This window comes from Podarcis melisellensis (assembly GCF_964234715.1).
Source record: "Podarcis melisellensis genome assembly, chromosome: 9".
Lineage (NCBI taxonomy): Eukaryota > Metazoa > Chordata > Lepidosauria > Squamata > Lacertidae > Podarcis > Podarcis melisellensis.
This window is the reverse complement of record NC_138541.1, coordinates 27706037-27721893: the sequence shown is the minus strand read 5'-3', so window position 1 is coordinate 27721893 and position 15857 is coordinate 27706037. Positions and strand designations below refer to the sequence as shown.

General features: G+C 41.1%; 1 protein-coding gene across 1 annotated transcript in view; it reads right to left on the bottom strand.

Moving 5' to 3' along the window:
* The window catches only part of SYNPO2 (synaptopodin 2), a 97584-nt gene extending 82811 nt beyond the window's left edge, over positions 1-14773 (bottom strand). Inside the window, exon 1 of the mRNA XM_081924773.1 lies at positions 14486-14773. Within this exon, the coding sequence (XP_081780899.1) occupies positions 14486-14590 (105 nt within the window). The 5' untranslated portion in view covers positions 14591-14773. The remainder of the gene's footprint in view (positions 1-14485) is intronic.
* Between the last annotated feature and the right edge of the window lie 1084 nt (positions 14774-15857).

Genomic DNA, 15857 nt, shown 5'->3' with positions numbered 1-15857 from the left:
TTGTCTGCAGCACAAGAGTCCTGTTCATGCATTACTCGTGTGTAGGGCCTAATTATGTGGACCATGGAGTGAGGCTCCACTTCTAGCTTTTCCCCAATATCATGGCTTCGTCATTCAGCAACAAGCGCTATCCCAGCTTTCCTGGCATCAGCACGTAGCATAGCAAGGCAAATGCCAGGAACCAGAAGCTTGATAGTGTCCATCTCTGTTGATTCCAGCTTGGTTTTTAAAGACTTTTTTAAAAAATAGCATCCTGAAGAGAAGCTTCTGACAAGGCAGCAGCCATCATCTGCCTTACCTACATCTCAGCTGGTATCAGGCACAGAGTCCTCAAATGATGAATCAGACACCCTTGTCTGAGGGTGGGGAATTGGATCCAGCTGGTGGCATGGGCCCAGAACTGGCCTGCCCTCAATGACCCACTTTTGACAAGTCATAGAATGTCAGGGGACAAAACATTAAAGGAAGAACTGAACATACACGAGGATTCCCTTGAGGATTCCCTTGAGGGGTAAGGTTGCCAGACCTTCAGGGGTGACGTGGAGTCTCCAGATGGCAAGTAGAGGATTGAGAGTATTCTTCTCATGAGTAAGGGGCCTACTTGTGAGCAATGTTCACTGTTCACTGCCAACAGTTGTAATTTTGGAGGCCAGAGTATATGAGGTGTCCAGACCCTTCAAGTGTCCCTATTTTCCAGGGACTGTTCCAGATTTACAGAAGCTGTCCCGGTTTCTGATTTGATCCCAGAATGTCCTACTTTTTCCTAGGATATCCCTATTTTTATCAGAGAATTATTTGAGGGTATGGGAGTCTAGTTTTGCTACCCTGCTACCTTGCAACCTACTTGAATCTCTGTGACATTGACCTTGAACTGTTGCCTGATTTTGTCTTTGAATCATATTTGGACCTAGACTGATGCTTTCTGCTTGACCCTTGGTTTATTTGGGCTGTGATCGCCTTGGTGAGTACTTAGGTGAAGTACTCCTGCAACTGGGACTCTTGCTTCTGAGGGCATCTCCCAGAGTGTGGCATCATCATAGTTTCCCATAATGTCTCTGAGTCCCAACTGAGGGACCAAGGGAATTCTGGTGAAACTAATATGACAGTGGCTTCAGCTTCCTCACACCAGTGCTTCTCTTTGGCATGCAGGCCATTGTCCATCCCTGCTGTTGCTCACTACTGCTGCCAACCCTACTGTCCCTTGCAAACTTGCAGGGAACTCAATAGGATGGTGTAGCCCGGGGCATCCTCATACCTGGCACCACTGCTGGCACATAGCTGCTTTGTTTAAAACAGAATCTCCCTGGAGCTGTATAAATATTTGTGGCTCCCCCTCCCCCATGTGACACGACTGGTGGAAAATTATTATTAATAATAATTTATTATTTGTACCCCGCCCATCTGGCTGGGTTTCCCCAGCCACTCTGGGTGGCTTCCAACAAAGATGAAAAATACACTAAAATGTCACATATTAAAAACTTCCCTGAACAGGGCTGCCTTCATATGTCTTCTGAATGTCAGGTAGTTGTTTATCGCTTTGACATCTGATGGGAGGGCATTCCACAGGGCGGGCGCCACTACCGAGAAGGCCCTCTGCCTGGTTCCTTGTAACTTGGCCTCTCGCAGTGAGGGAACCGCCAGAAGGCCCTCGGAGCTGGACCTCAGTGTCCGGGCAGAATGATGGGGGAGGAGACGCTCCTTCAGATATACTGGACCGAGGCCGTTTAGGGCTTTAAAGGTCAGCACCAGCACTTTGAATTGTGCTCAGAAACGTACTGGGAGCCAATGTAGGTCTTTCAAGACCGGTGTTATATGGTCTCGGCGGCCGCTCCCAGTCACCAGTCTAGCTGCCGCATTCTGGATTAGTTGTAGTTTCCGGGTCACCTTCAAAGGTAGCCCCACGTAGAGCGCATTGCAGTAGTCCAAGCGGGAGATAATCAGAGCATGCACCACTCTGGCGAGACAGTCTGCAGGCAGATAGGGTCTCAGCCTACGTACCAGATGGAGCTGGTAAACAGCTGCCCTGGATACAGATTTGACCTGTTCCTCCATGGACAGCTGTGAGTCCAAAATGACTCCCAGGCTGCGCACCTGGTCCTTCAGGGGCACAGATACCCCATCCAGGACCAGGGAATCCTCCACACCTGCCCGCCTCCTGTCCCCCCAAAACAGTACTTCTGTCTTGTCAGGATTCAACCTCAATCTGTTAGCCGCCATCCATCCTCCAACTGCCTCCAGACACTCGCACAGGACCTTCACCGCCCTCGCTGGTTCTGATTTGAAAGAGAGGTAGAGCTGGGTATCATCCGCATACTGATGAACACCCAGCCCATCATGTCCTGTGGAACAGCTTCTCCTTTTGAGAAGCTGTTCCACAGGACATGATCCTGTTGTATCTTTGTCTCCGACTTAGACATACCCTGACAGGTTAAGGGTATGTCTAAGTCGGAGACAAAGACAATTGCTTGAGTTCACTTCTAGTTGTTACAAGGAGGTGGACAACTACTATGGAACTTCCTTCTCTCCTTGGCCTGGTTCCATTAAAAATAATGAACCTGCCTTCACACCCAGGAAAGTCAGTGTCCCACTGCTGGAAACCAGGACACTGCAGAGCCACAAAATGAACAGTGATTCTTCCTTCAACACTAAATTTAATATTTATTATATTGGAATGTTGCTTTTTTTTAGAGTTACAATTATTAAATATGTAAAATGATTTGAAACAGCCTAAGGTACTTAGTTTTTTATTTTTATTTTTAGCTACTTTTCTGCTTTGGCCAATAACTAAATTCTTGCACACCAACCTGCAGCATGCTGATTAATTAGTCAACGTTGCTTAATCACCCTGCAAACAACAAAAAATAGATTAAAAGGTTGTCTGAAAGCAATTTTGCTGAGTGAAGAGTGCATCTCTCTCTCCATCAGTGTGTTATTGCATGCCATCATCATTACTTGCATCTCAAGTTAACTCTGGTGAAGGTAGTCCTGAATATTTCCTTTGTGTGTATCCTTCTATATGCCAGATCATCAAGATTAAGAATGAACAAAACAAGCTGAAAGCTTGATTCATTTTCAGAACTGCTAAAACACAGTCCTCTACAAGGCGTTTCACTGACAGAGATTAAGGAAATAGCAGCTATAAAAACAAAAAATAAAATCCCTTGTAGTATTTCCCTTTAGATCTGAGCTCCACAGGCCACACCAACCCCCAGGAGGAGGTCAAATACATCAGAACGGAATTGAACAGGAAATGGGTTTGGCTACATCTTCTCCCTGTCATATACACAGGGCTACCCCACAATATACTTGGTGAAAAAGAAAAATAATCCAGAGAAAAAGGCCGACATTGACACAAGGTATTTGTCTTGGGAATAATGTCTGACACTGGCTAGTCAGAGTTAGTTTTTCAAAAACAAAAAAGTTTGCTTTTTATTTAATACAACAAAATAGGAATAACTATGAAGAGAATTAAAAGAAAAAGAGGAGAACTGGTATCAAACTTCACTGAAGCAGGTAAATCAAACAGGTCTGTGGTCATTGGATATGAATATGGGAATCATTGGTTCAAATCCTGCTAATTCATGACAATTACCGGTACTATGTGGCTTAAGAACAAGTCACATAAGCCCCTTTGGGATGTACTGGAGGGACAACTATGCTTTCAATGAATGCATGTAGGCCATGATGGAGGAATTGTTTGGCGGGATCTGTGCCCTATGCAGCATGCATCTCTTCACAACTCTGCAATAGGCCTATATATAAATGGCCCTCTCCTTGTAAGCCAGGTTTCCTAATCCCACTAATATGTGCATGGGCAAATTTAGGGGTGGGGGAGAAATTAGAGTCAGTTTGCATTTGAAGGCAAACCTACCTAGTTTGCACTTTCTGAAGCAATATGTACAGCTATCTTTTGACACACATATTCATCTGAATTTTGCAGTGGGATTTTTTCAGCCAAGTAATGTGTACAAAATACATAAACAAATGTAAAGTGAGCATATCAATGCATATGTTTCTGGAAGTAGTGTAGAAAAATCCATTCAATTTAGTAAAATATGTTTTGCATGCAAAAGTGTGTGTATTTGGAGAAATTCTCATTAAAATACTGACAAATTTTCATGAGGACTTAGTTTTTTAATACATCAGTAGCTGATGTGGAAATATGGAGAACTGAAGTTAATATGGGGGAAAGGAGAAACTGAGATTGACAGATTCGCTCACCCCTAGGCACATTGCGAATGCACTTTAAAAACCAGTGATAAAGCTGATCTAAATAATAATAATAATGTGCAGTGCAGATCATGGGAGACAGATCTTGTCAATCCGTCCCTATATATTGTCAGTCTCCAACTCCAAATATCTGAAGGAGCTTAACTCACGCTACATGCAGACTTCAGTTTAAGGCTGCCACCCTGTGCATGTTACCTGTGAATAAGTCCCATTGCACCCAAAGAGACTTACAGTTTTTCTGTGTAGCTTTGCACTGTAATACCTACTTTCTAGGAAGACTGGAGGTGCTAGTCCTGTGGAGAGAGTTGGTGGCAAAGGATTTCTAACACAAAATTCTCAATACCTTACCAAACTATCTACCCCAGACTCAACTTATTTGGTGGGCACCATGGCAGTTAAATTGACATAAATCTAGGTGTGAGAAGATCCTACACAAAGTTTTCTTTAGTGGGGTTCATCCTCCACCCATGGGTCCACATAGGCTTAATATGGTGGCACTGGTGGGCCAGGATATTTCAAAATCCATGTGTTCAAATCCCTAAGCCACAATTTTGGGCATTATTTCTTTGCAGGACAGTCCTAAGCACATTTACTCAGAGGTACGTATTACTTAGTTCAATGGGAGTTGCACCCTAGAACGTCAAATTGCAGCCTTAGTTTAGATTTCTTTACAGATGTGTTTGTTTTTCCTTCCCTTTTAACACAGCCACAGCATTATCAGATATATTAAACTGTGGACATTCATCTAGTACATTACAATCTTGCACCATCTTTATGCAGGGCCAGGGTGAGTACCTGGGATTCTTTGCCATGACCCATTGCTGAAGTTTGTCCTGGCCCTTCTATACATTTCCCCTGCTAGTCCAGGCTTCCTCAACCTCAGCCCTCCAGATGTTTTTGGCCTACAACTCCTATGATCCCTAGCTAGCTGGACCAGTGGTCAGGGATGATGGGAACTGTAGTCTCAAAACATCTGGAGGGGCGAGGTTAAGGAAGCCTGCTCTAGTCAAACACTCCAATCGGTACCAGGCAGCTGGATTAAGCTTTCATTTTAATGTCTCACAATGCCTGAACATGGGGTTGTACTGAGGCTACCATGGGAATTTAAAGTGGTAGCTAGACCCATATTTTAGAATCCAAATAGAACTTAGAGCATATGAACAATTCATAAAACATTTCAACACACACTGGAACATTTCTGAATAAGTCATAAATTTATGAGAGCAATGTCAATAGAACCAGGCAATGAACAATAGGCAACAAACATATTTAAAGCCATAAAGTAGTATCCTAAAGTTAAAATATATTTATCAGTCAAAGTTACGTTTCATTTTATTAATGATTTTCGCAAAAACTGGTCTGATGACAGCAACCATTAGCCTTGCTGTTGTGTTCAAAGTATCAAATTTCTAAGTAGGAATCTAACATATGGTGTCACTTTTTGTCTCCAGATTACCAGTCATGTATGCTTTCATAAATGGCCTCAACTGTTGTGGCATTATCTTCATTAATCTAATTCTGAGGAACAGTCCATTCCAACACTCTCAGCTGTAAAAACTACAAAAGTCAGCTCAGCTTTCTCCAGGAAACAGACTTTAAAGGACTGGATAGCCTTTAAACAGATGTCAGAAGTAATTACCATTGTAAATGAAAATAAAGTTAAGATGTGTGCCGTTTCCTGTTCCTTTTATTATTTTGACCTGAAACTTACCTTTCCCTTATAGAGCTGCATAGAATCATTAATAAAATATTTGTGTTCAACAAGGGAATTCTTTTCCAAAAGTTTATGTGCCGCCAATGTATAATAATCAATCTTCTATAGCTCTGTTCTTATAAACCTTCTGCTTCTTTATGTGTAGTTGTCTGAGACTCAGGGCTGCTAATTCTAGTGTTACTCTGCTTGATGGCATACAAGGAAATGGATGGAAAATGGCTGGTTTATGATTCTTGTAATCTAAGAACTGTCAGGTGTTCCAACCAGTTAGGTGACCTTCCCAAATGGGCACTCCACCAGTCTCTCACTAAAGCCAATGGCAAAATCCCCACTGGTCTGAACGGCACTGTTCCAAATTGTGCTGACTGTTGCTCCTGTCCTGAGGTAGCTATCCTGGAGTTTGCTATCAGGGCTGCAGATTCTAGCTAGTGTACATGAATAAACAGGCTCCATGGTTGTCCTGTTTCCCATGATCACATGCACCAATCAGATAGGCACTAGCTCAGCAACAACCAGCGTGATCAAGGAGTCACTCTCCTAATGATGGAGTCACTGTGGAGTCACTCTCCTAATGATGGTATTGCTGCAGTTTACCAGGATGGGCCTAAGGCATGGCTGGCAGTGACAAGGTCATGGCTGCGTGGGTATACTTATCTTATTGGAACCCCAAAACTATTGGTATTAGCATTTTATACAGTACACAAAACATGTGACCATTGCTCAAGAAGGACCACGTAAATGTTCTGCATTTATAAGAAATTGTGTCCTTTTTAATATTGCAGCCCCCATGCTATGGAATTCCCTATTGACATCAGGCAGGTGCTTTCACTATCTCTTTTTGGTGCCGTCTAGAAACATCTTTGTCTATCCAAGCATGTTGAATGCTGGCATGTGTTTTAATCTGGTTTTTAGCTTGTCATTTGTTTCATTCATTCATCATCCAACCCATCTGGCTGGGATGCCCCAGCCACTTTCAAATAGTTGGGGTTTTTTACTGATTTTTATTATTATTACTCTTTTTGTAAACTGGGTTTGAGGTTTCATTACAATCAAGCAGTAAATAAACAAACAAATGATATGTGAAATGAAGGGGATTTATTGTGATATTGTGATATTACGTCAAAACTATTGGTTAAAGTTCAAAAATCGCTACAGGTTTATTTCTTAGTTTATTAATCCCCTTTTTTATCTTGCTCTTCATAGGACCATGCACCCATCTATCCACTTTTATTCTTCCTTCAACAAACCCGTAAGCTAGGGAATGCTTTCTTTGCTATCTTGTACTATAATTTATAGGACATATTATGCCCAAAGGCTCTATAGATATGTATATGCCTAGGACTGGGATATGGCAATTGTGTTTGTGTAGTTTTCAAGTTCAACAAAGAGCCAGTGTGGTGTAGTGGTTGAGAGCGGTAGTCTTGTAATCTGGGGAACCGGGTTCCCGTCTCCACTCCTCCACATGCAGCTGCTGGGTGACCTTGGGCCAGTCACACTTCTTTGAAGCCTCTCAGCCCCACTCACCTCACAGAGTGTTTGTTGTGGGGGAGGAAGGGAAAGGAGAATGTTAGCCGCTTTGAGACTCCTTAAAGGGAGTGAAAGGCGGGATATCAAATCCAAACTCCTCCTCCTCCTCCTCTTCTTCTTCTTCTTCTTCACCTAGAAGTCCCAAATTCAGCTGAATTCTGCCACAATTTCCATCTACAGAAGAGTCCTCTGTCTCTGATCATACGACCTAACCGAGCAACAATGGCGAAAGCCAAGTGTTCGATCTGATTTAAGCAGTCAGCTGATGTTCTATTTTTAGTGTCACCTAGTGGTACCAACTGTATTTTTTTGTTAATTGTGTTCAAGAGGGCTTTTTTCTAGGCCAGCTATGCAAATCAAAATCTGATGAAAACACCAAGTGAGGGGCAAACAAGAGATGCATGCAATATGTCTTTGTTCTCAGTTACTATTTCAATGCCTTGTTTGTTCAAATAAAGGACAAGGATTAGTGTCTCCCCCAAACCTCAAACTAATTATTGCACTGTGCCCGGTTCTTTCTAAAGATTTCACCATGTCACTTCTCATTAGATTATTTTATAATGCACCCAAGTTGGTTTTAACAATGGCCACAATAGAGGAAGGTCTGTTACGCTTTCCCCACTGAAGAGTAATGTAGGTCTGAATTTCAAACCACTCTTTTAGGCAAAATTGTTCCCATGAGACACTGAAAACCGCAAGAGCCACTCAGCAGCCAATCCATCCAAGTTCTTTTCCTATTGTTAATATTATTTACAGCAGCCTTCCTTGGCCGGATACTCTTCAGATAGTTTGGACTGCAGCTCCCAGAATCTCCAGCTATTGGCCACAGTAGCTGGAGCTGATGGGAGTTGGGAGTCCAAAGCATCTGAAGGGCACCAGATTAGGTAATGCTGTTTGACCATTAAAAACTGAAACTGCAAGCAAACATTCATTCAATCACAAGTATTACTACTTCAGTACTCAGTCTGCTTGAGTATTCCATCCTTAAATTCCATCTGTAATGCTAACAGGGAAGTTATTCCAGGAGTTATTAAATGTGGACTTGAGATATCCAACCCTCAGTTAAGGGTGTACACTTGGTTGGATTAAAACATTATGTTGATCCATGGTTCTATTTATTTATACCCCACTATTTTCCCTGAAAGGAACTCACCCTTCCTACAAGTAGCTGGGGAGAGAATTTAAAGAGCCTTTGCTTTCACATCTAGCAGTTAACAGCATCATCTGATTAACACCAACTTTACCTTTGGACAAATAAAATAACTGGCTAATTTCAAGCAAGTTTTCGTCAAACAGTAGTTTCCAAAGCTGGCTTGCTGAAACTATAGTTAGTGCTAACCACAGTTCTCAGTTCAGACTACACAGTTAACTAAAAGTGGAAACACAACATTCCAAACTCTCTTGGCTACATGGGAAGGGATGAAGGGAAGGTGGAGCTCTCATGCCCAGGAGAAGGCTTGGTTTCTTTATGTTGCCCTAAACCATGTGACTTCCAAATGTGGTCTTTATATTGTAGTGTAGGGGTGGCTAAACATTATACTGTGGGTTCCATGGCCAATGGTCAAGGATGAGAGGAACAGTAGTCTAACAACATTTGGAAGGCCATCGGTTCACTAGCCTTGTTGTAGTGAAACCAGAGCTAACTACAGAAGGAATTGACCTATATTGCAACTTACAGTATATTTTCACAAGTCTTCACATTCAAAACCTTAATCACAAGGCATATGATCCATCCCCAAAAGATGAATGAATGAAGAAGCAGTCCATCAGGATGGACACAATAGAATAGAACTCTGCTGGGCACTTTGCCAACCAACATTCCCAGGCATGTGGTCTCATGAATCATGGAGATGAATCATGACCCAGGTGTTTTCAGAAGTTACTTTACCCTTGCTTATGCATAAGATACAGACTTCAAATTACAGCTTGTTCATTGCATTTGTTCTTATGTAATAGCAAGCTAAAATGTACACTCGTATACTGATCTAGTGCCATCTTTTTACTACTGTCCTAGAAGACAGCTAAATTATTATTATTTTCTTGCCTGGGACTTGATTTGCCTCCTAGTTTCATTAGCCATGAAATTATTCTTGCCTTCCAGATTATTTCCATATGCTTTTAAAAACCGGGCCAATTAAATTTGGCAGCTAGCCTTTGAAGCAAGTGATACAAAAGTGAATGTCATGCAGAAAAAAGAACCCAACAAATGTAATGACGAACATGAATCATTTCAGTTACCCAAATTTGGACTGTAAATCTTCCATCCTGGTTCAGAATAATAGACTGGCCTAACCAGAAAGGTTTATTCCAATCTAGTCCATGCACAGTAAACTAGAATGAATGGATTTAATCCACATTTACCCCATTGATTTAGTGACCTCAGCTGGCCCAAGTATTGTGGAGTCTGAATACTTTGGATTTACTCCATTATGGACTGGGATGTTTGAATGGAAAGATCTCTCAAGGTGGTAGTAGGACAATATTCATTTAGAAAGGCCAGTAGTTGCTTCCATCTTGACACTATGACTCAGTTTGGACAGCTCTCATAACAAGCCTGAGAGGAACATTAGGGTGTGAGAGGATGCCTGGTCAAAGGTCACTCAGTGAGCTTCATGGCTATTTCAACTCTAGTCCTGTTCCTAACTAGGTATATTTACTACACATATTGAATAGATTTGGCCCTATTAAGACTCTATCTTTGATTGCTATGTGCACCTTTAAAAAAGTTTATATATCCTTTATTTTATTTCTTCACACTCTCACATGTCTGTTTGGATACAAATATGTTTCCATTGGCTGCCGCACAGTTAACTAGCATTGCATTAGCATGATTGCTTATTTGGTACAATGCCCAAAAGACAGATGAGTTTACACAAGAAGAAGAAAAACTGCTCATTGTTAAGGGTAACACAAAGATTAGATAATGGCTGTCAAAAAAAACCAACCCTCAATATGATATGCACAACTGTCATAGGAACACTATTGTTCATATAAAACTGCTCTTCATTTATTTATCTTTTATTCTTACATGGCTTGGAATTTCTTCAAATAAACATTTTAACACCTTCAGAGTAGGTGCAACCCAGAGGAATATTATTTAGACCTGTGAGTTAGAACTTTGCTACATTCTTGCCTCCTTTCCATACATACTACCGCCAGAGTGGAAGCCACTTTCCCATGATTTAACCTCATCACAGGAGGGCACTTGTGTATATTTTAGCCACAGAGCTGGGTTGAATCATGTGGGTCTTCCCCATGTGATCAGTTTAATGGTCTATCAGGTTCTGACCATTATCCATGATGGCTGGGAGGGGATCAACATTTGAAAGGCCACAGCTTCCCAAACCTTGGTCTAAATCAAATGCTTGGGTCCTTATCCCAGTGTGCATATATCCAGGAGGACAGAAGAGGGGAGAGAAAAACAGACTGAAGCACTTCAAGAAGTTTCAGTGCCGGACAGGCCTGGGACCCTATAATTCCATACAACAGCCTAGATGTTAGAACAGGATACTTAGAAGGTTTGCTGAGTCACTAGTTCTCTTGGGAAATCTCAATATCAGAACATACTGGAAGTTTGGCAGTCTTCCCTCTCCCTCATAGGCAAATAGTATGCTGGGAAAGATTAGAACCCAAGAGAGTCCCATGACTATCATGGATTTTTGTGTGTGAGAGGGTTGCTTCAAACAAGCCCCCTTTTCCCAAGCTTGCTATTTTTTAAACAAGAAATTAAAAGCATTTCATCTCATTTGTTTTATATTACAGTCAGGCCAAAAGTGTTTAGATCAGTCGACAACAAGGGGACAGCAATGTGAAGCACTGAACTGGAGTGGAGCTGGGAATCGCTTGAGGAGATTCTAATATTCTATCACGGGCCTATTCTCCCTTTTTTCTTGCTTTTATTTCTTCATTTGCATGAAGCCAAAAATGACAAAGGGTTGAATCCAGAGTTGCGCTTTTGGTGGAGTTATCTTTTACTGGAGGCTCTTTTTGTGTGTGTCAATTTCTTCTTCCCTCTGCACCCCTCTGGAAATTTTTTTCCAGAAGGCTGGGAGATGCTCTAGAGCAGCTCTGGGACTCTGTAGAGGGAAGGGGAGATTGCAATTTATTTACTGTATTTATAACAAACTTTTAAATCTAAAGAACTCAAGGTGGAATACATGGTTCTGACCCACCACATTTGATCCCCACAACAATCCTGTGAAGTACCGTAGGTTAGGATAAGATGAGAAGCAGTGACTGGCCCAAGGTCACCCAGTGAACTTCATGGGCAAGTGGGGAGTTGAAGAGGTCCTACTCCAAAGCCTTAACCACCATACTACACTGGCTCACATTAGCAAGAAGCACCTCCCTACTGCCTTCTTCCAGTGAGTAGCCTCTGCTAGATCTCAGTGCCTTCAGATCAGCAGCCATTTTGGACTATAGTGGATGAACCTATCAATTTACTGTTCTCTCTTTTTTTCATTTTCCCAATCTTAAATTTTAAAAAAACTTATTTAAATTTTTCAGCATTTTAGTGTGGATTTCTCCTAGTAAATACACTTGTATGTGGCTTTTAACAAATATGCAGTTTTGCAAGCAATTTCCATAATGCTTTGCATTTCTGCATGTTATTTTCACTAATATGTGCATTTTTGTACATTTTCTTGGCTGGAGATTGCCAAATTGGGGAGATCGTAACTTTCGAGTGATGGTTGTATTTCAGTTCGCTTAGTGTTTCAGAAAGTGCAAATTTGCTAAATTCACCTGTGAATGTGAAATGCATCTTATTTCTCCATCAACACTAGTTTGAGCCCAATCCAAAACTGAATGCACCTTGAAGACTAATACGTTTCTTATGGTCTAAGCTTTAGTGTGTTATAGTTTATTTCACTCAACTGTTGATTCCACGGGTTTCAATGAAATGATACCACCAAGTACAATTGCTGAGTAGCTTCCCATTCATTTCAGAGTGTTTTCTCCAAATATACTTTTGAAACACTTTTTCATGCAATAGGCACATGATTCTATGGAATTCACTGCCACAATTTGTGGTCATCTAAGACATTAGCTTAGATTACTATTTAAATATTTTATTTTTTGGGATTTGGTGTACATATGAAGAATCGTCCTTGAAAAGACTATGAGGTGTGCTCACTAAGAAGCACACCTCAGGTAAAGAAGCAGCATTGCCTCCAAAATCCAGAAAGCAAAGGGAAAGAACAGAGAGTGGCTACCTTGTGAGTTCCCACAAGGCTGCTATCAGAAAATAAATGCTGGTCTAAATGGATAATGGTTTGATCCAGAATGGCAATTGTTACATCCCTAGTGATAGGAATAATAGAACACAAAATTACCAGTTATGCTTGATTTGGATAAAATTGAATGTATGCAACTGCCTACCTCATAATGAAGTCCCAAGGATGCAATATCTTTGTTTCTTATCCCTCAGATCTGATTACCCTTTGCATAGATTCTTGTTTCACTTTTAGACTGTGGTCCCCCACCACAATCTATTTTATTTAAATAGTTTCTATTGCTTTCTTTCACGAAAGTTTCACTAGGTGGCAGGATTCTGCTATCTCTTGCAAAGCAGCAGCTACATTCAAGACATGGGAAGCTTTTCTCTCTCAAAAAGAAATCTACTAGTATGTTGCCAGAATGTTTAATAATCAAATATCATGATACATGCATATGATATTTGTATATATGAACTGCCTAGAACCACTGTTTAAGAAAAAGCTAGTGTCTTTTTTCATATAGAGTGAGGCAATGTTCTTTACAAACAGAGGATAACTTTAAAACATATTTGTAATCTTATACTTCCAAGTTATTTTGCTTAACTATTTGAAAAAACAAACTGGCCTAACAGGGCTGAACAAAGTTGTCTTGAGCATCGCATCCATTTTAAACAGCCATCATATTCTTAGTTACCTGTTTAGAAGAACTAAAAGACAATGAAAGTTCCTCATTCTCTTTTCCTTTCTTATTGAAACATAATCTTATGCATGTTTACTCAGAATTAAATTTGATTGAATTAAATAATGCTTGATCCTAAGTGAAGTCATGCAATATATTTGTCTCACTGAATTCACTCAAGTTGCTCCAAAATTAGTTTAGATAGCATTGTCATTTCCTTCTAAGTAAATATGCATAGGATAGGGCTGCCTCAGCCTACCTATTTCTTCAAGTTAAGATGTTCTGATTTATAGTAAGTAATCCAAAATTAAACCTAAAACTTACTCTCTCAAGCATTATGGACATAGAAGTGTCATACTCAATGGTAAACACAAGTTGCTCCCCAAACACAATAAAATGGCACCCTAATTAATTCTCAGATTCTTTTTTTAAAAGAGTTCTAAAACATGATTCCCAACCCCCCCCCCATACAAAACTCCTGAAAATGCAGAAGATTTCAGAGTAACTTCTCACATGATCCATAATGAAGATCACAAATCTCCTACAAATTATTAAATATACATCAGGATATAAGCAGCATCTCATAAAAGCAATTCAGGCTGGTGTGAGGCTGATAAATATTAAGCAACAGTTTCATCAACATGCTTTCCAAGATTCCTCAAAACGGTAAGCACATTTTCTCTCTCGCAGCCATACATTCGTTCCTTTGCCAAGAAGACTAGAAGGAAAGTGTCACAAATCTCTCATCAAAGGAGGGCTTGCTAGTCCCAGAGTCCTAACTGTACAGAGTTCTTTCAACACCATTCAGCAAGTTCAACAGGAGCTAAAAGCCATCAGCATCTCATAGGACTTGAGTATTTTTCTGCAAGGCAGGAGGAAACCTTTGTACTTTGATCGACATAAGAAACTTTCAGAAATGTTAGCTTTTTAAAATTAAACTCAACTGCTTAAGAATACACTTGAGAATTCCATTAACCCAAATCTAAATCTGGAGCTGGAATATAACCTTTATCAGGATTTCTCAACTAGACATACTAACCCCTCTCCCAAGGAAACAAAACATCCTGCAGATACTTTCCTTTTCACAAAACACTGATAAAGACATTCTCACCGTCCTACCTTGGCAATCTGCAAAGGCTGCTTTTCTTCCTTGCCACCTTGAAGTCTAAAGCCCCAGGGTGCTCCTCCAGTCATGGTGATGCAGATATAATCCCCAGTGCCCATTTTTCTTTCCTTGGGGAGGTTAGGCAGTATTCATTTGCAGAAGTAATTTTAGGTGGGAGGAAAGAGAGAGAAATCCTAGATGCTGTGGATGTTTACTGAACTTGAAGCTTGCTTTCCCGTATGGTATTAGAAAGGGAGAGAGAGAAAGAGGCGCAAGCTCACTCCTGCTGACACTGCCTGCACACTGCACTCTGTAGCATAGTCATTGACTGAGAGCGAGGGAGTTTTCCCGGATCAAGGGAACAGCCCACTCTTTCGTCAGTTGGCTCTGCTCAGCCCACCTTCATGGCAAAGCAAAATGATGTCAAGGAAGCACAAACGAAAGGGACTATTTGTCCATGAGGCAGAAAAGGCTATATTTAAACCCAAGAGCATTTGCCCATGACAACTAAATCAAAACAGCAGAGACGAGGACTTGTAAATCTCCCCCAGACAGAGAGTTTACTTTTGTAAATGTTACCAGACTTGTAAAGTTACAATTGCAGCACGTTTTGTATTCTCCTAATCCAAACAAAGTGTGTATATATATTGGGAAGAGATGGGTTCACCCCCACTGCCCTCTTGTCTTATATACACTATGTTGAAATGTCCCACTGAGAATGGATTAGCAACAATGCTATTCACATTCATGGGGTTATTGCAATGATTAAGCAGCACCCTAGTCTTCCGAAGGTTTTAGCACATGTGGCCTTCTCTCTCCATTAAAGACTTTACAGGATTTCTAACCAGAAAACATCTAAGGTTGCTATAATGACTTTTCTCCTACCGAAGAAGGGTACCAAATGCATTTTGCTCCGTGATGAATGCTCTCCAAACAGGCAGGTCATAAACACTGGGTTTGCTTGGCATGTGACATCAGGGTTTCAGAAGAGGTGGTGATGAACCAATTGGGAGGAGGATCTCACAGTGGAAGGGAGGGACGGGAAACCCCACACACAAAGGTGTCATGCTAATATGTAACCTTGGTGGGTGTTCAGGGGATCTAAGGGCAAGATGAGCACAGACAGGGGAAGTGTCGCCTCAGTCAGTTTCATGCACTGAATAAGTTTCATGCATAAGCCATGGTGACACACAGAAATCCTCAGAGCCCAGACGGAAAAAATATCTCAAATGCATTATTTTAAAATTCTCATGTTTTGAAGGCAATCGTAAGATTTAAACACCTATCCTTTTGTGCAAGTGTATCAGACTCAGGGGATACCTAGGACTGTAACAGAAACTGGGCCTACAAAGGGATGTGGTGAAATGGCATTTACAGGAGCAGGAT